General features: G+C 45.6%; 1 protein-coding gene across 4 annotated transcripts in view; it reads right to left on the bottom strand.

Moving 5' to 3' along the window:
- LOC115135920 (cytospin-B-like) overlaps positions 1-27,203 on the bottom strand; it is a 192,209-nt gene that overhangs the window by 77,561 nt on the left and 87,445 nt on the right. The window contains exon 1 of one of the 4 annotated variants that reach the window (XM_029671134.2): positions 13,393-13,728. The exons of the other annotated variants lie outside the window; for them this stretch is intronic. Coding sequence (XP_029526994.1) covers positions 13,393-13,432 — 40 coding nt within the window. The 5' untranslated portion in view covers positions 13,433-13,728. Of the gene's footprint in view, positions 1-13,392; positions 13,729-27,203 lie in introns of those variants that run through there. 4 annotated transcript variants of the gene reach the window in all.

Here is a 27,203-nt window from a genome sequence, read left to right as displayed (position 1 = left end):
GAGTGTCTAGTTTGAGAAACAGACACCTCACAAGTTCTCAACTGGCAGCTTCATTAAATAGTATCTGCAAAACACCAGTCTCAATGTCAACAGTGAAGAGGCGACTCCGGGATGCTGGCCTTCTAGGCAGAGTTGCAAAGAAAAAGCCATATCTCAGACTGGCCAATAAAAATAAATGATTAAGATGGGCAAAATAACACAGACACTGGACAGAGGAACTCCTAGAAGGCCAGGCCCTGTTATCCCAGTAATAATGCCTTACATTACACCTGGGTAGAAAACACTTCAATTTGCTCAACTTCCCATTTGCTCAACTACTGCCTCAACTTACCCAAAGGCAAACATTGTTGACTATATTAGCCCACACAGTTACAAGGATGCACTTTCAATACCCCGTATTGAATCTTATAGAGACCCCAACTGATGTATACAGATGCAGGATGTTAATTAGATCACTCGACCTCACTGCAATTGTCGCGACCTTGATTTGAGTTGGCTCACCACTTTTTCCATGTGGTTTCTTCTTTCACAGATTCCATGAAATGATGACCTCTTCCTAAATATTTGGTAAAATTATTCATCTTGTGTATGGTTTCCTGGAAACAAAGGTGGCTCAACTTACCCCTTTGGCTCAACTTACCCCACTCTCCCCTACTGGGTATGAGTCCATGTTTCATCACACACAAACAGGACATTTAAACACACCTTGCTTTGCAAACACAGAACACATAGAATAGCTCTGTGTTTACAGTCCTGTACTGGCTGCTCCCTGGTAACTGCAGTGGTGGAAACTGGAAAGCCTCACTGGTGATACTTCCAGACCTGGGTTCAAATACTATTTGAAATCTTGTTGTCCTGGAGCACCAGATGGGTAGGGTTTGCAGATATTTGGCACTATTTTATTGATCCATTAAGCCAGGTAAGGTCAATCAAACAAAGATAACATATTTACAATTATTATGAATAGTATTTGAACACAGGTTTACCTGCTACCTCTGGATACAGCAACTCACTGAGCCTCCTCTTTTTGGCCTGTTTCCTGAATCCTGATGTTGGTCTGTCTCCAATGAGAATATTTATGTAATAAAATAGTGCTGTGGCTGCAGATTCCTCTTGTCTTTCTTTCCACATTCTTTGGTGTTTTGCTAATGCTCATCGTGTCATGGTCTGACTCTGCCCAGCTCTTGAGGAGTATCCACCAGGTGCAATGGATCTCAACAAAATCACAAACATTTCTGCAAACAAATTAGATATTGATGTCAAAAACAATGAATGTATTGTTTATTAATTAAGAGAGAGGCTTTCAGTTGTCAATGTCAACATGACATGTTGAGAATTATGCTACATCTAACATAGTGGCTGTAGTTTCTACAAGCCAGCACACTACGGTTGGGTTTGACACGACAGTGTAAAAAAGGGCAGGCCTATAATAGTCTAAGCACTTTCTATGGGTGAGTCAGCAAAACGGATGGACAGACAAACAGTACAGTAAATGTCATAATGAGAGGTATCCCTCCCAGTGAAAGGAGGAATGTGAGAGACAATGCCCTGATTGCCCTGCATGTATTAAAGCAGCCCAGCTGTCAGGGAGGTGTGGTGTGTGAATTCTGCTGACGGGGATGCACGCACGCACGCACGCACACACACACACACACACACAGCTTCACCCAAGAACCCAGCAGCACGTTGCCGCCCATCTGCAGGTGATTGCATCGCATAACCTGAACACTACATCACTCACTACCTCTCTCTCTCTCTCTCTCTCTCTCTCTCTCTCTCAGAAGAGACTCTCTGTTTCGGTATGTATAACACATACAGTATTATACACAACGTGTACAAAACATGACCTACACTGGCCAGGTGATTCCAGGTGAAAGCTATGATCCCTTATTGATGTCACTTGTTAGCATTGGAGTCAACATGGGCCAGCATCCCTGTGGATGCTTTCAACACCTTGTAGAGTCCATTCCCAGGCGAATTGAGGCTGTTCTGAGGGCAAAAGGGGGTGCAACTCAATATTTTGTACACTCAGTGAGCATATAAAGGTAAAAGGGTAAATTATTTTCTATATTTCGCTCTTTTGTATAAACTATTTGAATACAATTTAGCCTATATCAAAGCAAGCATATCTGGAAAAAATACACAGCCCGAAAACTTCAAAGTACAACATCGATTCTTCCTTCTCCCTTCCATACTATACACTCTTCCTTAAAATACCAAATCTATCCAAGCCTCGCCCTCATAAACATAAGGAGCTATCCATCGTCTGCCAGCAGCCCCAGGAGCCCACCAAACCCACTCTGCTCTTGCTTTATACTTAGTGTATACCGAATGTGATAAGTTTACTATTGTGAAAGTGTCAGGTCAGGAACAGATGTTTATCAGAACAATAAGAACTGTACATGTACTTTCTCAGCAGACACACTGCAATTCCCTGAGAGACAAAGCCCGTGTTATCACAGTCTGATTAGTTTGGTTACATAGTGTTGTTTCGGATGAGGAATCTTTTCCTGTGGGTTGTTGTTGTGTGTCCTGAGAAAGTCTCTCCAGCACTGTGTGTAGTAGACTGTCTAGCCTATCGCTCTCCTTCACTGAAACTTCTGATGCCCAAGTGTGAGCAAAGACAACAAACAGTCATGTTGTTCCAGTGACCACCATTGTTATTGCTGCATTGATATCAGACAAAAACACTCCAGAACTATCAAACGCTTCTCTGCTTTCCCAACATTCTGGCAGCTTTTCCTGCATTACCACTACCTCCAAACATCCTGGCCATGCTGCATGGGCAAGAAACCCACAGGACCGTGCAAGCTCACTATCCTTTTTTGAGCATGAGAAACGCTCTAACCCTCTCTCTCTCTCTGACTCCCCTTCTCACCTCTCTTGACAAACATCTTGCCAGTCGCCACAGTTCACCATGGACGGGGCTTTTATTCTGCCTCCAGACGGCTCTGGTTTACATGGATTCGGATCTGAAAGTGGGCCAGTATGGCTGAACACCTGTTCTGTGAATAATAATAGCATGATTGATAAACTTTACAGTAGACCGCTTCAAATTATAATAAGGGTCTTTATGGGATCGAACAGAGCATGTGCGCGTGTGTGTGTGTGTATACATACAGTATCAGTCAAAAGTTTGGACACACCTACTCATTCAAGTGTTCTTCTTAATTTGTACTATTTTCTAAATTGTAGAATAATACTGAAGACATCAAAACTATGAAATCACATGGAATCATGTAGTAACCCAAAAAGTGTTAAACAAATCTAAATATATTTTATAATTTAGATTCTTCAAAGTAGCCACCCTTTGCACACTCTTGGCTTTCTCTCAACCAGCTTCACCTGGAATGCTTTTCCAACAGTCTTGAAGGAGTTCCCACATATGCTGAGCACTTGTTGCTTTTCCTTGCTTTTTCTGCGGTCTGACTCATCCCAAACCATCTCAATTGGGTTGAAGTCGGGGGATTGTGATGCAGCACTCCATCACTCTCCTTCTTGGTCAATTAGCCCTTACACAACCTGGAGGTGTGTGGGTCATTGTCCTGTTGAAAAACAAATGAAAGTCACACTAAGCTCAAACCAGATGGGATGGTGTATCGCTGCAGGATGCTGATGTAGCCATGCTGCTTAAGTGTATCTTGAATTCTAAATAAATCACAGACAGTGTCACCAGCAAAGCACCCCCACACCATCACACCTCCTTCTACATGCTTCACTGTGGGAAACACACATGAGGAGATCATCTGTTCACCTACTCTGCATCTCACAAAGTCACGGTGGTTGGAACCAAAAGTCTCAAATTTGGACTCATTAGATCAAAGGACAGATTTCCACCGGTCTAATGTCCATTGCTCATGTTTCTTGGCACAAGCAAGTATTTTCTTCTTATTGCTGTCCTTTAGTAGTGGTTTATTTGCAGCAATTTGACCATGAAGGCCTGGTTTTATCACCAAAGCCCCATATACTACCCACCACTGCAACCTGTATGCTCTCGTTGGCTGGCCCTCACTATATATCCGTCGCCAAACCCACTGGCTCCAGGTCATCTATAAGTCTTTGATCGGTAAAGCCCCACCTTATCTCAGCTCACTGGTCACCATAGCAACACCCAACCATAGCACACGCTCCAGCAGGTATATTGCACTGGTCATCCCCAAACCCAACACTTCCTTTGGCCGCCTTTCCTTCCAGTTCTCTGCGGACAATGACTGGAACGAATTGCAAAAATCTCTGAAGCTGGAGTCTTATACAGTGGGACAAAAAAGTATTTAGCCAGCCACCAATTGTGCAAGTTCTCCTACTTAAAAAGATGAGAGAGGCCTGTAATTCTCATCATAGGTACACTTCAACTATGACAGACAAAATGAGAAACAAAATTCCAGTAAATCAGATTGTATGATTTTTTTATGAATTTATTTGCAAATTATGGTGGAAAATAAGTATTTGGTCACCTACAAACAAGCAAGATTTCTGGCTCTCACAGACCTGTAACTTCTTCTTTAACTAGTTGCTCCTACCCTCTACTTTTTTGAACATTTTGTTAAAAATCGCGCAACATTTCAGCGCCCTGCTACTCATGCCAGGAATATAGTACGTTCATATGGTTAGAATGTGTGTATAGGAAACCCTCGGACGTTTTTAAAACTGGTTAAATCACGACTGTGGCTATTACATAACGTGCGTTACATCGGAAAGCGCAGGAAAACCTGATCACAGAAAATGGAAATAAATATCCTTGCGCCACTTCCAGCAATTGTTAACAGTGAGCCGAATTAGATAAGACCGAGCATTCAACTCCCACAGCATCCCCATGTAGTCGAGTATCTTGTGAATTTAATCCTCTTTGATTCTTGGTTGAACCGAAAGAGGGGCACGACGTACCTCCGGTCTCCGCCCAGATCATTCCGGAAGAGCTCTCTCCTGAAATTTTTTCCAAGACGACAGCTAATGATATGTACATCGCCTACGGATGATTTTTATCGCTTATTAACGTTTACTAATACCTAAAGTAGCATTACAAACGTATTTCGAAGTGTTTTGTGAAAGTTTATCGTCTACTTTTTGAATTTTAAAAAATGACGTTACGTTGTGAAATTGCTGTTTTTTTCGTTTATCACACAGTCTACATATAACGATATCTTGGCTTTATATGGCCCGATTTAATCGAAATAAAGACCCAATAGTGTTTATGGGACATCTAGGAGTGCCAACAAAGAAGATGGTGAAAGGTAATGACTGTTTTCTATTTTATTGTGCGGTTTGTGTAACGCCGAAATGCTAATTATTTTGTTTACGTCCCCTGCTGTGCTTTTCTGTTGTAGTGTATTGGTGCATGCTATCAGATAATAGCTTCTCATGCTGTCGCCGAAAAGCATTTAAAAAATCTGACTTGTTGCCTGGATTCACAACGAGTGTAGCTTTAATTTGATACCCTGCATGTGTATTTTAATTAACTTTTGAGTTTTAACTAATACTATTAGGATTTAGCGTAGCGCATTTGCATTTCCAGAGCTCTAGTTGGGACGCAAGCGTCCCAGGTAGAGGTAAGAGGTTATGAGGCTACTCTGTCCTCCACTCGTTACCTGTATTAATGGCACCTGTTTGAACTTGTTATCAGTATAAAAGACACCTGTCCACAACCTCAAACAGTCACACTCCAAACTCCACTATGGCCAAGACCAAAGAGCTGTCAAAGGACACCAGAAACAAAATTGTAGACCTGCACCAGGCTGGGAAGACTGAATCTGCAATAGGTAAGCAGCTTGGTTTGAAGAAACTGTGGGAGCAATTATTAGGAAAATGGAAGACATACAAGACCACTGATAATCTCCCTCGATCTGGGGCTCCACGCAAGATCTCACCCCGTGGGGTCAAAAAGAACGGTGAGCAAAAATCCCAGAACCTCACGGGGGGACCTAGTGAATGACCTGCAGAGAGCTGGGACCAAAGTAACAAAGCCTACCATCAGTAACACACTACGCCGCCAGGGACTCAAATCCTGCAGTGCCAGACGTGTCCCCCTGCTTAAGCCAGTACATGTCCAGGCCCGTCTGAAGTTTGCTAGAGAGCATTTGGATGATCCAGAAGAAAATTGGGAGAATGTCATATGGTAAGATGAAACCAACTTTTTGGTAAAAACTCAACTCGTCGTGTTTGGAGGACAAAGAATGCTGAGTTGCATCCAAAGAACACCATACCTACTGTGAAGCACGGGGGTGGAAACATCATGCTTAGGGGCTGTTTTTCTGCAAAGGGACCAGGACGACTGATCTGTGTAAAGGAAAGAATGAATGGGGCCATGTATCGTGAGATTTTGAGTGAAAACCTCCTTCCATCAGCAAGGGCATTGAAGATCAAACGTGGCTGGGTCTTTCAGCATGACAATGATCACAAACACACCGCCCGTGCAACGAAGGAGTGGCTTCGTAAGAAGCATTTCAAGGTCCTGGAGTGGCCTAGCCAGTCTCCAGATCTCAACCCCATAGAAAATCTTTGGAGGGAGTTGAAAGTCCGTGTTGCCCAGTAACAGCCCCAAAACATCACTGCTCTAGAGGAGATCTGCATGGAGGAATGGGCCAAAATACCAGCAACAGTGTGTGAAAACCTTGTGAAGACTTACAGAAAACTTTTGACCTCTGTCATTGCCAACAAAGGGTATATAACAAAGTATTGAGATAAACTTTTGTTATTGACCAAATACTTATTTTCCACCATCATTTGCAAATAAATAAATTTTAAATCCTACAATGTGATTTTCTGGATTTTTTCCCCCCATTTTGTCTGCCATAGTTGAAGTGTACCTATGATGAAAATTACCGGCCTCTCTCATCTTTTTAAGTGGGAGAACATGCACAATTGGTGGCTGACTAAATACTTTTTTTGCCCCACTATATCTCCCTCTCTAACTTTAAGCATCAGCTGTCAGAGCAGCTTACCGATCACTGTACCTGTACACAGCCAATCTGTAAATAGCACACCCACAGCCAATCTGTAAACTACCTCATCCCCATAACATTACTTACCCTCTTGCTCTTTTGCAGCCCAGTATCTCTACTTGCACATCATCATCTGCACATCTATCACTCCAGTATTAATGCTAAATTGTAATTATTTTCGCCTCTATGGTCTATTTATTGCCTACCTCCCTACTCTTCTACATTTGCACACACTGTCCATAGATTTTTCTATATTTTCTTTTCGTTTGTGTTATTGACTGTACGTTTGTTTATGTGTAACTCAGTGTTGTTGTTTATGTCGCACTGCTTTGCTTTATCTTGGCCAGGTCGTAGTTGTAAATGAGAACTTGTTCTCAACTGGCCTACCTGGTTAAATAAAGGTGAAATAAATAAATAAAATAATTAACAGAATCTCCTCTGAACAGTTGATGTTGAGATGTGTCTGTTACTTGAGCTCTGTGAAGCATTTATTTGGGCTGTAATTTCTGAGGCTGGTAACTCCAATGAACTCTAGGTCTTCCTTTCCTGTGACGGTCCTCATGAGAGCCAGTTTCATCATAGCGCATTATGGTTTTTCCAACTGCACTTGAAGAGACTTTCAAAGTTCTTCATATTTTCCCGGATTGACTGACCTTCAATACATAAAATATTGATGGACTATCATTTCTATTTTCTTATTTGAGCTGTTATTGCAATAATATGGACTTGGTCTTTTACCAAATAGGGTTATCTTCTGTATACCACCCCTACCTTGTCACAACACCACTGATTTGCTCAAACGCATTAAGAAGGAAAGAAATTCTACAAATTAGCTTATAACAAGGCACACCTATTAACTGAAATGCGTTCTATGTGACTACCTCATGAAGCTGGTTGAGAGAATGCCAAGAGTGTGCAAAGCTGTCATCAAGGGAAAGGGTGGCTACTTTGAAGAATCTGATTTGTTTAACACTTTTTTGGTTACTACATGATTCCATGTGTGTTATTTTATAGTTTTGATGTCTTCACTATTATTCTACAATGTAGAAAATAGTAAAATATAAAGAAAGACCCTTGAATGAGTAGACGTGTCCAAACTTTTGACTGGTACTGTATGTGTAAAGGAGTGTAAATTACTCTTCCTAGCCTGGTATTGAAAACCTTATATTGTGATGGATCGTACAGTGAAATTACTGTGATTGCTGATGCATTACACTGTAACGACCCAACTAAAGAGGAGTGATCATTACTCTGATTATTAAAGACTTCCCAGAATTATTCCTAATGATATCACAGATAAACCATCTGTTTAGATTCTAATCTCCTTTAGAAGGAGATGGTAAAGATGACAATCAAACACTGTTTCCAGCACCTGATCCAAGGCCAGTTTCTCTTCTTTAGTAGCCTAATCTCAGAACCCATAACCAATCCTGCGCTAGCTAGCTAGCTAGCTAACTAGATTACATGTTTTCATCAAAGTTCATCACGAGAGATTACTCCTCTAGTTACTTCACTGAACATCAGGCCCACAGCACTCTCCAACATCCTAAAATAACCTGTATCTGTGGATCCATATCAAACATAGTCATGGTCAGTTCATGACACTTTACATTTGATGTAATCTGTGTGTGACTCCATTGAGGATAGTTACACCCTCACTCAACTCTCTAACACTATCATCTTAAAATAACCTCTATCTATGGCTTCATATCAAACATAGTCATGATCAATTTATAATAACAACACATTTGATATGTAGCATAGTGTGTGTGACTCCACTGAGGATAGTAAAAGCTCTCTCTATATTAAGAATACTTTACCCTCAGAACAGCCTCAATTCGTTGGGACATGAACTCTTGGCTGGATGTCCTTTGGATAGTGGACCATTCTTGATACACACAGGAAACTGTTGAGCATGAAAAATTCAGCAGTGTTGCAGTTCTTGACACAAACTGGTGCGCCTGACACCTACTACCATACTCCTTTTAAAGGCACTTAAATATTTTTTTGTGTCATTCCCCCTCTGAATGGCACACATAAACAATCCATGTCTCAATTGTCTCAAGGCTCAAAAATCCTTCTTTAATCCGTCTCCTCCCCTTCATTTAGACTGATTGCAGTTGATTTAACAAGTGATATTAATAAGGGATCATAGCTTACACCGGGATTCACCTGGTCAGTCTGTGTTATGGAAATAGCTTAATGTTTTGTACACTGTATATGAAACATACTGTACGTGATACAAATACTTGACAGATGACAGATGCTACCCAAGGAGGCTGTAATTGGATGATGTTTAGCCTAATATGAAATGGACACACACGAGTGCGCACACGCGCATGCACACACATACATTCCGATGGAGGAAAACACAGTGTCAGACAGACAGCAGGAAGTGACAGCATAGATGGATCACACCACAGGGCTTATGGGACGCCTTCCAGTTGTTCTAGAGTACAAGTCACCATGAGAAGCTTGAGGACACCTCACCTTACACTGTGTGTTCAGTACAGAGGACTCATGTCTGAACTGGTTTTTACCCCAAATTTGGCCGATATAAATCTACAGTAATAAGAACAGTTCTGAAATCCTCAGTCACAAAATTCAAATGACTTCATTGATGTCTTCATTACACCTTGGCCAGAAACCAAATCCTAAATGTAAACAACAAAAACACCTACATGATAAGTGAACAACAATATACTGTAGTCTGTGTATGAAATAGCCAATGCTCTCCCTCATTTGAGCGACCTGTTCGAGAGCAGTATAGTAGAGAACAAGATGCTCCCACGCTGAGGTCTGTCCAACGCTGGTCCGACCAAGCTGACTCCACACTCCAAGACTGCTTCCATCACGTGGACTGGGATATGTTTCGTATTGCGTCAGATAACAACATTGACGAATACGCTGATTCGGTGTGCGAGTTCATTAGAACGTGCGTTGAAGATGTCGTTCCCATAGCAACGATTAAAACATTCCCTAACCAGAAACCGTGGATTGATGGCAGCATTCGCGTGAAACTGAAAGCGCGAAACACTGCTTTTAATCAGGGCAAGGTGTCTGGTAACATGACCGAATACAAACAGTGCAGCTATTCCCTCCGCAAGGCTATCAAACAAGCTAAGCGTCAGTACAGAGACAAAGTAGAATCTCAATTCAACGGCTCAGACACAAGAGGCATGTGGCAGGGTCTACAGTCAATCACAGACTACAGGAAGAAATCCAGCCCAGTCACGGACCAGGATGTCTTGCTCCCAGGCAGACTAAATAACTTTTTTGCCCGCTTTGAGGACAATACAGTGCCACTGACACGGCCTGCAACGAAAACATGCGGTCTCTCCTTCACTGCAGCCGAGGTGAGTATGACATTTAAACGTGTTAACCCTCGCAAGGCTGCAGGCCCAGACGGCATCCCCAGCCGCGCACTCAGAGCATGCGCAGACCAGCTGGCCGGTGTGTTTACGGACATATTCAATCAATCCCTATACCAGTCTGCTGTTCCCACATGCTTCAAGAGGGACACCATTGTTCCTGTTCCCAAGAAAGCTAAGGAACTGAGCTAAACGACTAACGCCCCGTAGCACTCACTTCCGTCATCATGAAGTGCTTTGAGAGACTAGTCAAGGACCATATCACCTCCACCCTACCTGACACCCTTGACCCACTCCAATTTGCTTACCGCCCAAATAGGTCCACAGACGATGCAATCTCAACCACACTGCACTAACCCATCTGGACAAGAGGAATACCTATGTGAGAATGCTGTTCATCGACTACAGCTCGGCATTCAACACCATAGTACCCTCCAAGCTCGTCATCAAGCTTGAGACCCTGAGTCTCGACCCCGCCCTGTGCAACTGGGTACTGGACTTCCTGACGGGCCGCCCCCAGGTGGTGAGGGTAGGCAACAACATCTCCTCCCCGCTGATCCTCAACACTGGGGCCCCACAAGGGTGCGTTCTGAGCCCTCTCCTGTACTCCCTGTTCACCCACGACTGCGTGGCCACGCACGCCTCCAACTCAATCATCAAGTTTGCGGACGACACAACAGTGGTAGGCTTGATTACCAACAACGACGAGACGGCCTACAGGGAGGAGGTGAGGGCCCTCGGAGTGTGGTGTCAGGAAAATAACCTCACACTCAACGTCAACAAAACTAAGGAGATGATTGTGGACTTCAGGAAACAGCAGAGGGAACACCCCCCTATCCACATCGATGGAACAGTAGTGGAGAGGGTAGCAAGTTTTAAGTTCCTCGGCATACACATCACAGACAAACTGAATTGGTCCACTCACACAGACAGCATCGTGAAGAAGGCGCAGCAGCGCCTCTTCAACCTCAGGAGGCTGAAGAAATTCGGCTTGTCACCAAAAGCACTCACAAATTCTACAGATGCACAATCGAGAGCATCCTGGCGGGCTGTATCACCGCCTGGTACGGCAACTGCTCCGCCCTCAACCGTAAGGCTCTCCAGAGGGTAGTGAGGTCTGCACAACGCATCACCGGGGGCAAACTATCTGCCCTCCAGGACACCTACACCACCCGATGTTACAGGAAGGCCATAAAGATCATCAAGGACATCAACCACCCGAGCCGCTGCCTGTTCACCCCGCTATCATCCAGAAGGCGAGGTCAGTACAGGTGCATCAAAGCTGGGACCGAGAGACTGAAAAACAGCTTCTATCTCAAGGCCATCAGACTGTTAAACAGCCACCACTAACATTGAGTGGCTGCTGCCAACACACTGACACTGACTCAATTCCAGCCACTTTAATAATGGGAATTGATGGGAAATGATGTAAATATATCACTAGCCACTTTAAACAATGCTACCTTATATAATGTTACTTACCCTACATTATTCATCTCATATGCATACGTATATACTGTACTCTATATCATCGACTGCATCCTTATGTAATACATGTATCACTAGCCACTTTAACTATGCCACTTTGTTTACATACTCATCTCATATGTATATACTGTACTTGATACCATCTTCTGTATCTTGCCTATGCTGCTCTGTACCATCACTCATTCATATATCCTTATGTACATATTCTTTATCCCCTTACACTGTGTATAAGACAGTAGTTTAGGAATTGTTAGTTAGGTTACCTGTTGGTTATTACTGCATTGTCGGAACTAGAAGCACAAGCATTTCGCTACACTCGCATTAACATCTGCTAACCATGTGTATGTGACAAATAAAATTTGATTTGATTTGAGAAATGTGTGTAACAGGAACCAAGAGTCTAATCTCTCCTGCTGGCATGCAGCAGCTATACTGTAGCCTCCGAATCAGAGCCTACCGTGCTCTCTCACACCACACACACTACCGCTCCGAAATGACACGACAACACTCACTAACTGACAACGCTACACTGTGAGGTGTGGGCTGTTGCCTCACAGGCTCCCTGCCTGGCTTTTCTCTATTGCCTTCTTAGCCACACTGTGAGTGACACAGGGACTTCACTGGCTGCACACACTGGGTGGAAAGAGATCCGGCTACAGAGGTGCTCCCACACACACACTCCTAAACACATACATGCACACACAAAGATGCATACGCAGCACTTACACACACACCTCTTTGTCAGCTGTGCAACAAGTTATTTTACACTAGAGGAGGCAATGAGCCCACAGACAGGAGCTGATAATGCGGATATGATGTTCATGGATAGGACAGAGGTAGGACACAACCTGAAAGGAACATTTGTTGATGAGAGAACAGAAAGAAGCAAGAAGGGAGACAGAGATACCAATGGTTTCTCTGACTAATGTGAAGTTAAAGGCTGCCAAATTAAGTTAACAGAGACTTTGAAATGTAAATATATTAAGCAGTCTATCCTTAGGGCAGCAGAGGGAGAGAGAGACAGAGAGAGAGGAGAGGCGAGAGAGATAGAGAGAGCGAGCGAGAGGCGAAAGAGAGAGGCGAGAGACAGAAAGAGAGAGAAGCTGCATGGGACAGCGATACCATCTCCACTGGCTGATTCCCTGCCTACCTCTGACAGAGAGGAAGCTGCTGGAAGATAAAACACACTCAGCACTTTTCATGTCCAGATATCGTGAACCACACACACAGACACACACACACTACTAGTCAATGAATATCCTTCTTCTTAGAATCTGATGAATAAGAGAAGAAGGGCCAAGTAAACCTACAGTACAAACAGAGCCACTGGCACTGTACAGCTCTCTATGTCTGATAATTAACCTTTAAATGGGATTTTCTGACATGGCATCAGATTCATAACTAAGCTGTTTGGCAATGCATGGCTTTGTTTGCCTCACATCAATAGAGCAAAGAGGGACAGAGAGGGGGGGAGAGAGTGAGTGAAAGAGATACTGATGAAGTGAATGAGTATAGATAGCCTCAGTGATGGAGAGAGTAGTGGTGAGTGAACAGAGCTAAGCTGGCATACGATACAGTACGGTAAGGTAGCAGACCTGACTCAGGTTCCTCCAGCCTACCCGCCTGGTTCCCCATGCTGGTTCGGTCCGCAGGTCTATTCACTATCCACACCAGGAAGGACTAATCCAAGAACACCGGCCGCGGGGGAGGTGGCTTTGCTCAGAGAAACTCTCTATCTTACAGTATGTAGTCTCAGTCTGATCCACCGGCAGAGATAAATACAGGAGATAAAAATAATATCCCCTCCTTCCTTCCTTCCCCTCTCTTCTCTCCAGCTCTTCCTGAGGCCGAGTGAGACGAGGCAGACTGTCCCGCTGCCGTGTGTGCTCAGTCCTCCAGGCTGGTGACAGTATGACACACTGGCAGAGCGGTGTGGGCTTCATTAGCCCAGTGACGGCTGGAATCAGCACAGAGGAGGAGTGGCTTCTCCAGGCCCCACACACACCCACACATCCTCCTTCTCTACTCCTCCTCCTTCCCTGTCTCACCCAGAGCTGTTCTACACTCTATCACAGTAGAGCAGAAATGACTGCTGCTTTTTAACAGTGTACTGTACCTTAACAAAGTAATCCCCTCTTTCTGGTACAGTTTAATGAAAGAGAGAGAGACTGATAGAGGAGGAAGAAAGGAAGGAAACATAAAGAGGAAAATGACGTTTTGTCTTGTTGGCAGGGACTTACAGCAGAGCTCTCTCTTCTCTTCCCTTTCATGTTAACTCTCCTGACATCATCCGTCCAGCAGAGAGAAGGATCACCGATTAGCTGGAGCTAACTCTTAACACACGCATACAGTACATGCAGTATCTTCCTCCTCCTTTCACATACACGCATTCATGTGCACACACAAAATCACACACACTGCCAGTGTTTTCATAGCAAGACTGGGGGGCTGTTTTGGGGTGAGTGTGTATGAAAACGTTGGGAAGTTGTGTGTGTGAGGGGAGGGCGGTGCAGTGGGGGTGAGAGGAGAGGATAGCTTGTTTTCCCCCTCTCCCTCATTCACAATGTATGTGTCTGAAATATTCATGATGATAAAAGCCACAGGAGAAATAAAGTCGGGAGTGAATTAATGTGTCATCTCCAGTTGGATTGGTCCTTTTTTGAGCGACGCGACTTTAAGGCAACCTCTCTTTCTCTTTCCCTCCATCATTCAGTGCCTCCCTCTCTGTCACTATGTGTGTGATTGTATGTGTGCCTTTGTCTTTCTCTCTCTTTTATTTTATTGTGCTATTAAAGTTATAAGAGCCTCTATCTGTTGCAACATTAAGCATTTTGAAAAATCTCATTAAGGGCGTAATAGTTTAGAAAGTCTAAGAGATGGTGCGGTGGTGCCTCCTCCTCCTCATCATTCTCCTCCTCCTTCAGTGTTCTCTACTGATCCCCTCTCCTGTCTGAGCCCATCACTGCAGAATCACCCTCGATAAACAAACATAGCTCTAATCCAGTTAAGAATGTCCTCCTCGCCACAGGAGCACCATTTCTATGGCCTCCAAGAAACATTTAGAAGAATTTCAGTATTTGGGGGTTGCTTGGGGCACAGTCTTCTCATGACATAGATGGATGTTGTATGTACTTTAGTCGACACAAACCTTATGTCAGAATATCTACATATATTTTTCCTAAATAGACCATGTGTTATGCAGGTGAGTGAGGACCCAAAAGCGGTTTAACAGAAACAGAGTCTTTTAATGTCCAAACACAGGGAAGACATAAATCCTCTTCAGATGTATCGGTTGACAAAATAGACAACCCGCAGAGAGGGCGACAAATAAATCATAAAGTCCTCTGATCTTTACAGGAGAGTCCCCTTCTAGCAGCAGAGGAGAATAGCAGGGTTAGCGGCAACAGACTGCTGGTCTCTCCGGGTAGGCGCGGGTTGTAGAGGACAGAGGTACCTGATCACACGTAGCATCTGATGAAGAGGCAGATTACGACAGGACGGGACAAGGGTGAAGCAAACGAGAATCTGACAAAGACAGAATCAGAAACAGAGAGAGAAATAGAGACCTAATCAGAGGGAAAAAAGGGAACAGGTGGGAGAGAGTAAACGAGGTAGTTAGAGGAGATGAGGAACAGCTGGGGGAAGGAAAGGGAGAGAAGGTAACCTAATACGACCAGCAGGGGGAAACGAAGTGAAGAGAAAGAACAGGAACAAGACATAACATGACAATACATGACACCATGGGCCGGTTTCCTAGACACAAATTTAGTATTGTACTAAAAATCATTCTCAATGGAGATTCTCCATTGAAAGCACTTCTTAGTCCAGGACTAGGCTTAATAGCCCTATATTTGCATGTTAATCCTATACTTTGAAGATATACTGCGTGGGTGTGGATTCCTGATTCCTCATTGCTAACATCATTACCAATGCTCTGAGTGTGTATGTATGTGTGTGCTTGTTAGTGATTTGCGGGTTGACTCATAACCCACAATCCCCGTTATATCTGCATGGCGTGCGTGTTTAGGGCCATGAAATATTGTGTGGATGAATGGCGGGTGTGTAGCGGTCGAGTAGAAAAAAAATACAAATATATCAAAACATCCACAAATGTATCAATTTCTGTCTATCTATATATAGGCTACATTTAGGTTTTTATTTGATTATTTGTAGGCTATTTGACATTAGTGCGTAAGCCTAAGCTTTAGGGCCTAACTGTACACGTGCCAAATAGCCTACATGCCAATCACCAAACGCTTTTGGGAACAGGCAGAAAAAGTTACGGTCAATATACTAAGGCAAAAAGGACAATGTCAGAGTTGTATTCAATAAGAGAAAAGCTGTGAAACGCAGAGAAGGGAGGGACAGAAATGTAATGTTTAGGAAAGATTTGGTGGTGTTAAAAAAGGATGTTAGCAGTGCCTATGTTATGTGTGATGCTTGTGAGGCACATCAAGGGAAGTGTAGACTATCGTTCAGATGGGTTAAATGGAAACTGAAATCTGGAGAGTGACTGATGGTCTATAACTTCTTAATAGCCTTAATAGCATTAATATTAACTCCTGCAGAATTAAGCATTTCTTGCAGAAAAATGATAAACTGAAAGTATATTTTGACTCGGGAATAGGAGTGAAGAAATATGATTTCTTTCATTCAGCATCTTGAGAGAATGTGAATACGCAGTTAAGGACCGTCTGTAAAGGTGTTATTTTAAAATGATCAGCAGAAACATATCTAAATTAGGCTAAATATTGTTACGCTGTCTCTGACTGTAGCCAACAGTGCATTTTCTATATTTGCTTGTTAGGGCCTCATATTTTCATTTTCAGTCAGTTGTGGATGGGTTATTAGCAATTGCAGGCAGGTGAACAAACAGCTGACCCGCGCACCACCAGTACTTGTGTGTGTTTCTCTCTCTCTCTCTGTAAGCATGTATGCCTGTGTGTGTGTGTGTGTGTGTGTGACGTAGAAGTCCGTCACTGGCCACGGGCAGTATTTGGTTCTTTAACGCACGAACACATTCATCACTCCTCCCTGCTCCATTATAAGATAAGTTAACAATGTGGGTCGACACACAAGTTAACTTCTCTGTCTTAGTACATACATTTCACACTTATGTCAATGTTCATATTTAATACAAGCTATATGTATTTTACTTATCGATGTTATGGATGAGCACGTTGTTTGTTTGTTCTGTTCCTCTCTCTTTCCATCTCTGTAGCTTCCGGGTATGCTGGATAAGGACCCGAGCAAAGGGAATTGGGCTGACTTTGTAGTGCCTGCCCCAAATGGCTCATTAATGTAAATGTGCATATTGTTGTGATATTGTTTCATAAACATGTTGCAATGTATATACTTTAGTATGTTTAGTTAATGGAAAATGTAGGTTTGACGAGGTAATTGCTTAATGAATTGGTGTTAATTGTTCTGAGGGGAGGGGCTAGCCCTACAAAAGGAGCCTCTCTTTCAGTTCATGGGGAGGCTTTTTGGATTGAGCTGTGAATGGGGCAGCATTGTTTTAGCTGGCTCATAAGGTATATGATGGCAGTACTGTTGTTTTTGTTCCGGAATCACTTCGTAAATAAAAACCCTTGCACAGAAGAACTTTTGCGGCTCCGCCATCTTTTTATTTTGATAGAGGTCAGGTTTTCCAGTTTAGCCTTCTGGCCTACTCTACGTGACATATGGTGGCAGTGGTGGGATAAAGCACCGCAAATCAGTGAATTCCAACAAGAGAGGTAAAGGAATGCGTAGAGAATTGCGTTCTCAGCAGCAGGATCAACTGTCAGAAAAGGTACCTGAAGTTGAACCGGGGTGGAATACATTGGAATCGTCTAGTGAAGAAGAGGACAAGTATGAGAAACTAGGAGCCCAACCAAGGGGCCAAACACAACCAGAACCGTTTGAGCTACCGTTTGAACCAGCAGATACAGCCAGAAAAGACCAGCTGACTGAAGGAGCAGTTGGGGGACCAGAACCACACCCAACCATGCTAGCCCTTTTCCAGCAACTGATCACCTGCCTTGAGAGGAGGGACGAAGACCTCAAGCAGGAGTTACGGGGTCTACGCCAATCTATCCTCACAGCTCCTCACCAAGCGGAACTCGTCAGTGAGAGCCCAAGATTGGGTCTGCCAACACCAGGACGACAAAGGCTCGACGCAGCAGGGACTTCAACTTCACAGCTGGATCCCCAAGCAGTAATGAGGCCAGCCCCAGCACCAGGAGACCAGTCCAGCAGTGTTAACGTCCAGCTTCCAGCATTCCTGAGGAAGGAGCCAAAGATGCCCTCATACCAGCAGGGGGAGGACATTGAAAACTACCTGCTGAGGTTTGAGCGCATGGCCAAGACGTGGCAGTGGCCGGAGGTAGAGTGGGCCTGCAGGCTTGTCCCATTGCTCACGGGCAAGGCCTTAGAGGGTTACACAGCAATGGATGAGGGGCTATCCAATGTCTACAAGGGCTTGAAGGAAGCGCTGATGGTGAAGTTCGACATCTCCCCAGAGACCTACCGTCAACGCTTCAGAGGGGCATCGACGCCATCGGGTGAGTCGCCGACAGAGACGTACCACCGCCTTAAGGGTCTCTACCGACGATGGGTTCGACCGGAGGAGAAGACACAGGACGATATCGGTGAGGTCATCACCCTCGAGCAACTTCTACAAGTTCTACCACACGACATTCAAACCTGGGTCCGAGAGCACGAGCCCAAGGACGGGCTTATTGCGGCCAAGCTTGCACTGCAGTACCTTAATGCACGTAAAGGAGGACCACCACGACCTGCAGCACCCGCTCCAAGGAGTCTCAGAGACACAAGGGACATCAGAGATGCCAGAGATGGTGGAGGTAACTCTGGGGGTTATGTGTCTGGGAAGAGGGAGGTAAGGGATCATGCAGTTCGCTCTGATGGGGGGGGGGTCTGACCTGTTTTTACTGCCGGCAGCAGGGGCACAAAGCTTCAATGTGTCCGCTACGTAAATCCAAGCTCTCAGGTTACTGTTATGTGCCCAGAGAGGGGTATGGTGTTCAGAATAGACAGACTGGGGAAGGGTCAGGCATGGTACCTGTTAAAGTGAATGGTAAAAGTCTTACTGCAATGATTGACACCGGCAGTTTCCTGCCGTTGATCAGAAAATGTAATGTACCTGTTAATGACATTGATTACGGTCACCAGACACTGATCCAATGTGTCCATGGTGGCCAGTCACAGCAGCCCACAGCTGAACTCACAGTGGAGATTCAGGGTCAGAAATACCTCCTCAAAGTTGGGGTAATGGAAAAGCTACCTTTTGAGATGATTTTGGGGAGGGATGTGCCTGTACTCTCTGATCTGTTGGGAAGTGTGGGGGGTCAGCTATATGAGCAGTCAGTTGACCAGTCTGATGTTCAGGTGTCATGTTCAGTTGTCACTCGTGCCCAGGCCAAAGCTGGTTTACAACCTCTGCCTGACTTGTGTGATAGTCTGTGTGAGGCAGGAACCAAAGGGCCCAGAAAGTCACGCCGCCAGCGGCATCTTGAGAAGTATGTGGGAACCCCTGTACCTGTTGCTGATGTGTCTGGGTTAGAGGTGCAATGGGATGTTCCACAAAATTTTGCTACACTGCAGGAGTCTGATGCAACCTTGAAATGTTTGTTTGACAAGGCCTTAGCTGGGGACAGTCAATCTACATGTGGGGGGACTTACACAGTAGACCACCACATACTCTACCTTGGGTCAGAGGCAGATAGCAGGAAGTTGGTGGTGCCATCTACCTGTAGACCACTTGTTCTCAACCTTGCACATACAGTTCCATTGGCAGGCAGGTCATCTAGGGCAACATAAGACCTATCTTAGGCTAGGCTCCCGTTTCTTTTGGTCTTCCATGTATACTGATGTACAAACCTACTGCAAATCATGCCCCACGTGCCAGAAAACCAGTGCTGTCCGTAGGTCTAACCGGGCTCCTCTACTGCAAGTTATCTCTACCCCATTCAAGAGAATTACAATGGACATTGTTGGACCCTTGGAGAAGAGTAGTGCAGGTTACAAGTATATATTGGTGATCTGTGACTATGCCACCCGGTTCCCAGAAGCCTTCCCACTCCGTTCCATAACCACTCCAAAAATATGCAGTGCTTTTGTTCAGCTCTTCTGTCGTGTAGGGATCCCAGATTAAATCCTGACGGACCAAGGGACAAACTTCACCTCGCGACTGATGGTTCAACTCCACGAACAGCTGGGCATTAAAGGCTTGAGAACCACTCCCTACCATCCCCAAACGGATGGGCTCGTAGAGAGATTCAACCGAACGCTTAAGAACATGCTGAGGAAGTTTGTGGCTGTCACTGGTAAAGACTGGGATAAGTGGTTACCCGACAGGTGCATCGACAGGTTTCTCGCCATTCGAACTCCTCTATGGATGGCCAGTGCAGGGACCACTGGACCTACTGAAGAAGTGCTGGGAAGGTTCCCAAGTAGCTACCTCAGGACAAGGGATTGTCCAGTACGTCCTCCAGATGCGAGACAGGTTGGAGTGGTACCGAGAGCAAGCTAGGGCAAACCTTCAGCAAGCCCAGAAGGCCCAGAAGAGAGGGTATGACCAGCACGCTCGCCACAGAGAGTTTGAGCCAGGACAGAAAGTCCTCCTTCCCTCATCTACTAGCAAGCTCCTTGCAGAGTGGCAAGGACCGTACCTAATCGGGAGGAAGATGGGCCCGGTGACCTACGAGGTGCTGCACCCGGACAAGGGTAAGAAGAAGCAAACCTATCATGTGAACCTTCTCAAGGTCTGGGAGGAGAAAGGAACTATCCAAGGGAAGGTCCTTTCTGTTCCGCAGAGTAGAAGAGGATGAGTCGGATGGGGTCACAGAGACATGGAAAGGACGATCAGAAGTCATACTGGCTCACCTAGAAGAAAACAAGCAAGATGAGCTGAAGCAGCTGTTTGGCAAGTATCCGGCCCTCTTCAGTCAGAGACCAGGAAGAACCAAAGTCCTAGAACACGTCATTCGCTTGAAGCCTGGCCAGAACCCTGTCCGCCAGCATCCTTACCGTGTGCCTGAGAGGCTGGTGGTAGCCCTCAAGGAAGAGGTCCACACCATGATAGAGATGGATGTTGTTGAGCCATCTTCAAGTGAATGGAGCAGCCCTATTGTCATTGTCCCAAAGAAGGATGGCTCTTTGCTCGTCTGCATGGACTTCCGTAAGGTGAATGCCATCTCCCAGTTTGATGCCTACCCCATGCCCCGCATTGACGACTTACTGGAGAGAATAGGTAGAGCTCATTACATCACCACATTGGATCTCTGCAAAGGGTACTGGCAGGTGCCCCTGGATGAACAATCCAAGGCATACACTGCATTCCGGACGCCAATGGGCCTGTTCCAGTTCAAGGTCATGCCGTTTGGCCTTCATGGGGCCCCTGCGACTTTCCAGAGGCTGATGGACAAGGTTCTCCAGGACTGACTATTACTGTGCTGCTTACTTGGTCGACGTGGTAATCTACAGCCACTCCTGGGAGGAGCACATACAGCATCTTAGCAGAGTCCTGGGGAAGATCCATGATGCAGGCCTCACGCTTAACCTCCTGCACTGTGAGTGGGCGAAACAGGAGACAAAGTACCTGGGTTACCAGCTGGGTAAGGGTGAAGTTCGGCCTCAGGTGGATAAAGTGGAGTCCATCAGGAACAGCCCTCAACCCAGACACAGGTGAAGTCCTTCCTAGGTCTGGCAGGTTGGTACCGAAGATTCATTCTGCAGATTTCGACCATCGCTGTCCCTCTGACCAACCTCAAAGGTGGCCAGCAACCCTGTGAAGTGGACTGAGGAGTGTGAGGAAGCCTTCAGTATACTGAAAATATGACTGTGCTCATTCCCTGTTCTCCAGACCCATGATTTTCAGAAGAGATTTCTCGTGCAGGTGGACGCTTCGGCTGTGGGAAATGGAGCTGTACTGGCCCAAGGAGAGCCAGGAGAAGAGCTTCCCGTGCTGTACCTGAGTCAGAAGCTGTTGCCCAGGGAAACCAGGTATTCTACAATCGAGAAGGAGTGCCTGGCTATAAAGTGGGCCCTAGATAGTCTCCGTTACTACCTTCTTGGCAGGGAATTTGACCTGCACACGGATCACAGAGCACTCATCTGTATCCAGACCATGAAGGACCGGAATTCTCGTGTGACCAGGTGGTATCTAGAGCTCCAGCCCTTCAGGTTCTGTGTCCGTCACAAGGCAGGAAAAGAGAACGTCACGGCGGACGACCTATCAAGGCTCCCGAACCTGGTCGCTTCAGGAGAGGAGGAAGGTAATGTGACGTAGAAGTCCGTCACTGGCCACGGGCAGTATTTGGTTCTTTAACGCACGTACACATTCATCACTCCTCCCTGCTCCATTATAAGATAAGTTAACAATGTGGGTAGACACACAAGTTAACTTCTCTGTCTTAGTACATACATTTCACACTTATGTCAATGTTCATATTTAATACAAGCAATATGTATTTTACTTATCGATGTTATGGATGAGCGCGTTGTTTGTTTGTTCTGTTCCTCTCTCTCTCCATCTCTGTAGCTTCCGGGTATGCTGGATAAGGACCCGAGCAAAGGGAATTGGGCTGACTTTGTAGTACCTATCCCAAATGGCTCATTAATGTAAAATGCGCATATTGAAAGACACTGTCAGTAGTGATGTAATTTTGCAAATGTTATGTTGTGATATTGTTTCATAAACATGTTGCAATGTATATACTTTAGTATGTTTAGTTATTGGAAAATGTAGGTTTGACGAGGTAATTGCTTAATTAATTGTTCTGAGGGGAGGGGCTAGCCCTACAAAAGGAGCCTCTCTTTCAGTTCATGGGGAGACTTTTTGGATTGAGCTGTGAATGGGGCAGCATTGTTTTTAGCTGGCTCATAAGGTATATGATGGCAGTACTGTTGTTTTTGTTCCGGAATCACTTTGTAAATAAACACCCTTGCACAGAAGAACTTTTGTGGCTCCGCCATCTTTTTATTTTGATAGAGGTCAGGTTTTCCAGTATAGCCTTCTGGCCTACTCTACGTGACTGTGTGTGTGTGTGTCTGTCTGTCATGGTAGAATGCTTATGGAGGCTAAAGAGGACTGAGGAGTCCCAGTGGTATTGAGGCATGTTGGATTAATTCATATGACAGTGATGATGAGGAGCTAGAGAGAGTGACTGTGCCCCAGTCAGGTGGGCTCCATTTCGACCCACAGACACACACTGTCACTTCATGGCCCAGAGTGTGTCCAAAATGTCACCCTAATTACTATATAATGCACTACACAGTGGCTTCTTCCTTGCTGAGTGGCCTTTTAGGTTATGTCGATATAGGACTTGTTTTACTGTGGATATAGATACTTTAGTACCTGTTTCCTCTAGCATCTTCACAAGGTCCTTTGCTGTTGTTCTGGGATTGATTTGCACCATTCACACCAAAGTACGATCATCTCTAGGAGACAGAACGCGTCTCCTTCCTGAGCGGTATGACGGCTGCGTGGTCCCATGGTGTTTATACTTGCGTACTGTTTGTTCAAATGAACGTGATTCTTTCAGGCATTTGGAAAATACTCTCATGGAAGAACCAGACTTATGGAGGTCTACAATTTTTTTTCTAAGGTCTTAGCTGATTTCTTTTGGTTTTCCCATGATGACAAGCAGAGGCACTGGGTTTGAAGGTAGGCCATGAAATACATCCACAGGTACACCTCCAATTGACTCAAATGATGTCAATTAGTCTGTCAGAAGCTTCTAAAGCCATGACATAATTTCCTGGAATTTCCCAAGCTGTTTAAAGGCACAGTCAAAGGCACAGCTGTTTAAAGGCACAGTGTATGTAAACTTCTGACCCACTGGAATTGTGATACAGTGAAATAATCTGTCTGTAAACAATTGTTGGAACAATTACTTGTGTCATGCACAAAGTAGATGTCCTAACCGACTTGCCAAAACTATAGTTTGTGAGAAACAGAGAGAGACATTGTTGGGTGGGTCCCCCATTATTACAGCTAACTAACTATGCTAGCTAATCAGTTTGTGGTCTATGTTTACAGCAAGTAAGTTCAGTGGGTTCTTAATGAAATGGAAGTGAAGAGTGCGGTAAACGTGGCAGCAGGTGTGAAGGCTTCCTAAGTTGGTCCTGATGACAAATACTGACCTCCTAATGACCGTGGCACAGTGTGAGTGTCAGACAGGGCCAGAGGGGCTCCAGAATTAGCGTCTGGGCTGAATCAGTCATCACAATGATCTTCTTTGCCCTCTAGTAGTTTAGAACACTGTCAAGCCACCAGTTACAGCTGTGGACACTGTGTTCTAACAGCAGATATATTTGTTTTGGCTGTGCTCTGCATCCATTCCAGAACAGCAGTGTGTAAATCAGAACAGGTGTGAGGTAAAGGGAGTACCCATCCATGAAGTAGCTACTAGTGCACATCATCTTATCTCATCAGGGCTGATGATAAAAATGTTATTTATAGAGTAGCAACTGCTCCGTCTTCCCTCATCCTAGCACTCCACAGGGGATCCTCTACCCTCTTCATTTAAATATTGATGAAGTGCTTAAATAAGTCATCTGGACGTGGCTGTGGTGTTAAACCCTTGTCTGATGGCACAGTGTGATTTCACTAAACTCTGAGCATTGTCCTTGCATATCCTCATCAATACATCAAGATAAAACACAGATATTTCACTCAAAATATAAGATCACATCATACGTTTAAATATCAGACCACAAGCCAAATCTATATTAAAATATGACATTTTCCCTGCCTGATATCTCATCTCATGTCATGACTTCCGCCGAAGTTGGTCCCTCTCCTTGTTCGGGCGGCGTTCGGCGGTCGACGTCACCGGCTTTCTAGTCACCACCGATCCCTGGTTTCTATTCCATAATCAGTGTTCCTTATTTAACCCTCTGGCTCCCCCTTTTGTGTTGTACGTTGATTGTTTTTGTCAAGTGGTTCCGTGTACGTGATCTGGATTGTTTATGTTTACCCTTGTTGGATTATTGTTGAATTTGAGTAAATATCGTGGCTTTACTCATACCTGTGTCCTGCGCCTGACTCCGCCTTATTCCATTCACCAAGAACATTGACAGAATCATGCACCTACAGAATGGAGTCAGCAGGTGCACCCAGCCCTCCTCTACCTGTGGAGGAGCGCGTCCAGCAACACGCGACTATGTTGCAGAGTCTCGGTACTGCCATGGATTGCGTGCTGCAAACTATGGAGAGATGGGAGAGAGGGGTTTTCTGGCAACCCCATCATCATCACCCCAGCTCCCACAACAATCTATCTCGATGTCCACCCCTCCTTCACCAGCATCCAGTGGAATTCGGCTATCGCTCCCGGGGGTATATGACGGAACGGCTGCCGGGGGTTCCTTCTCCAGCTGGAGCTCTACCTGGAAACCGTTCGGCCGGCTCCTTCAGGACGCGAGAGTGTGAACGCCCTCATCTCCTGTCTGACAAGTAAAGCACTTGAATGGGCCAACGCTGGACTTTCGAACTCTGGCCGCCGGCACGGGATGGGATGAGCGAGCACTGATCGACCACTACAGGTGTAGTTTACGCGAGGACGTTCGTAGGGAGCTAGCCTGCAGGGACACCACCCTTAACCTGTTGGCCTCCCGCGGACGTCCGGATCGGGGTCCGTCGTTTCCATCCCCCAGCACTTCCGATCCAACGCCGATGGAGCTGGGAGGTGCTGCTATGAGGGGGACCGGAGGGGGGACCATTCCCTGCGACCCCAGTGGCCGCAGAGGGCACACTGCTGGTCAGTGCTGGGGAGGTTCCCCAGGGAGTCGAGGTAGCAGGCGGAGCGCTGGGGATCATCCAAGGTGAGTAGGCATCCGACTCCCTGTTGCGTACATGTGGTTGTATATAGAATTTAGTAATATAGTTTTCCCTGCATTCCCAGCATAAGGCGCTGGTCGATTCAGGCGCAGCTGGGAACTTTATTGACCGTTCCATTGCACCTAGATTAGGGATCCCTATTGTTCCTGTTGATGTTCCCTTCCCTGTACATGCCTTAGATAGTCGTCCTTTGGGGTCGGGGCTAATTAGGGAGGTCACAGCTCCACTCTGTATGATAACGCAGGAGGGTCATGAGGAGAGAATTATTATCTTCCTGATCGACTCCCCTGCGTTTCCTGTTGTGTTGGGCCTTCCCTGGTTGGGCTCACATGACCCCACTATTTCGTGGCAACAGAGGGCTCTCAAACGGATGGTCCCATCAGTGCTCAGGGAGGTGTGTAGGTGTTTCCTTAGGTGCAACTACGGTAGAGAGTCCAAACCAGGTCTCCACCATGCACATTCCCCCCGAATATGCCGATTTGGCACTCGCCTTCTGTAAAAAGAAGGCGACTCAATTACCATCCCATCGACGGAGGGATTGTGCGATAAATCTCTTGGTAGACGCAACACCTCCCAGGAGTCACGTGTACCCTCTGTCACAGGAGGAGACAGTGGCTATGGAAATATGTCACCGAATCTCTGGGACAGGGATACATTCGGACCTTCCACTTCACCTGCCTCCTCAAGTTTATTTTTTGTGAAGAAGAAGGATGAAGGTTTACGCCCGTGTATTGACTATCGAGGTCTTAATCAGATCACGGTAAAGTACAGTTACCCGCTACCTCTCATAGCCAGTGTGACAGAGTCATTGCACGGGGCGAGCTTCTTCACAAAATTGGATCTCAGGAGCACTTACAACCTGGTGCGTATCCAGGCTGGGGGATAAATGGAAGACGGCATTTAGTACCACTTCTGGGCACTATGAGTACCTCGTCATGCCGTACTGGTTGATGAAGGCTCCATCAGTCTTCCAATCCTTTGTAGATGAGATTTTCAGGGACCTGCACGGGCAGGGTGTGGTGGTGTATATAGATGACATTCTAATATACTCCGCCACACGTGCCGAGCATGTGTCCCTGGTACGCAGGGTGCTTGGTCGACTGTTGGAGCATGACCTATACGTCAAGGCTGAGAAATGTCTGTTCTTCCAACAGTCCGTCTCCTTCCTAGGGTACTGCTTATCCGCGTCAGGGGTAGAGATGGAAAATGACCGCATTTCAGCCGTGCGTAATTGGCCGACTCAACCACGGTTAAGGAGGTGCAGCGGTTCTTAGGGTTTGCCAACTACTACCGGAGGTTTATCCGGGGCTTTGGTCAGGTAGCGGCTCCCATTACCACCTTGCTGAAGGGGGAACCGGTGCAACTGCAGTGGTCAGCTGGGGTGGACAGGGCTTTTAGTCACCTGAAGGCTCTGTTACCTTGGCTCCCGTGCTGGCCCATCCTGATCCCTCTTTGGCATTCATAGTAGAGGTGGACGCGTCCGAGGCTGGGATAGGAGCTGTGCTGTCTCAGCGCTCGGGTACGCCACTAAAGCTCTGCCCCTGTGCTTCCTTTTTGAAGAAG

This window comes from Oncorhynchus nerka, linkage group LG10 (assembly GCF_034236695.1).
Source record: "Oncorhynchus nerka isolate Pitt River linkage group LG10, Oner_Uvic_2.0, whole genome shotgun sequence".
Lineage (NCBI taxonomy): Eukaryota > Metazoa > Chordata > Actinopteri > Salmoniformes > Salmonidae > Oncorhynchus > Oncorhynchus nerka.
This window is presented reverse-complemented; position numbering and strand designations above follow the sequence as displayed.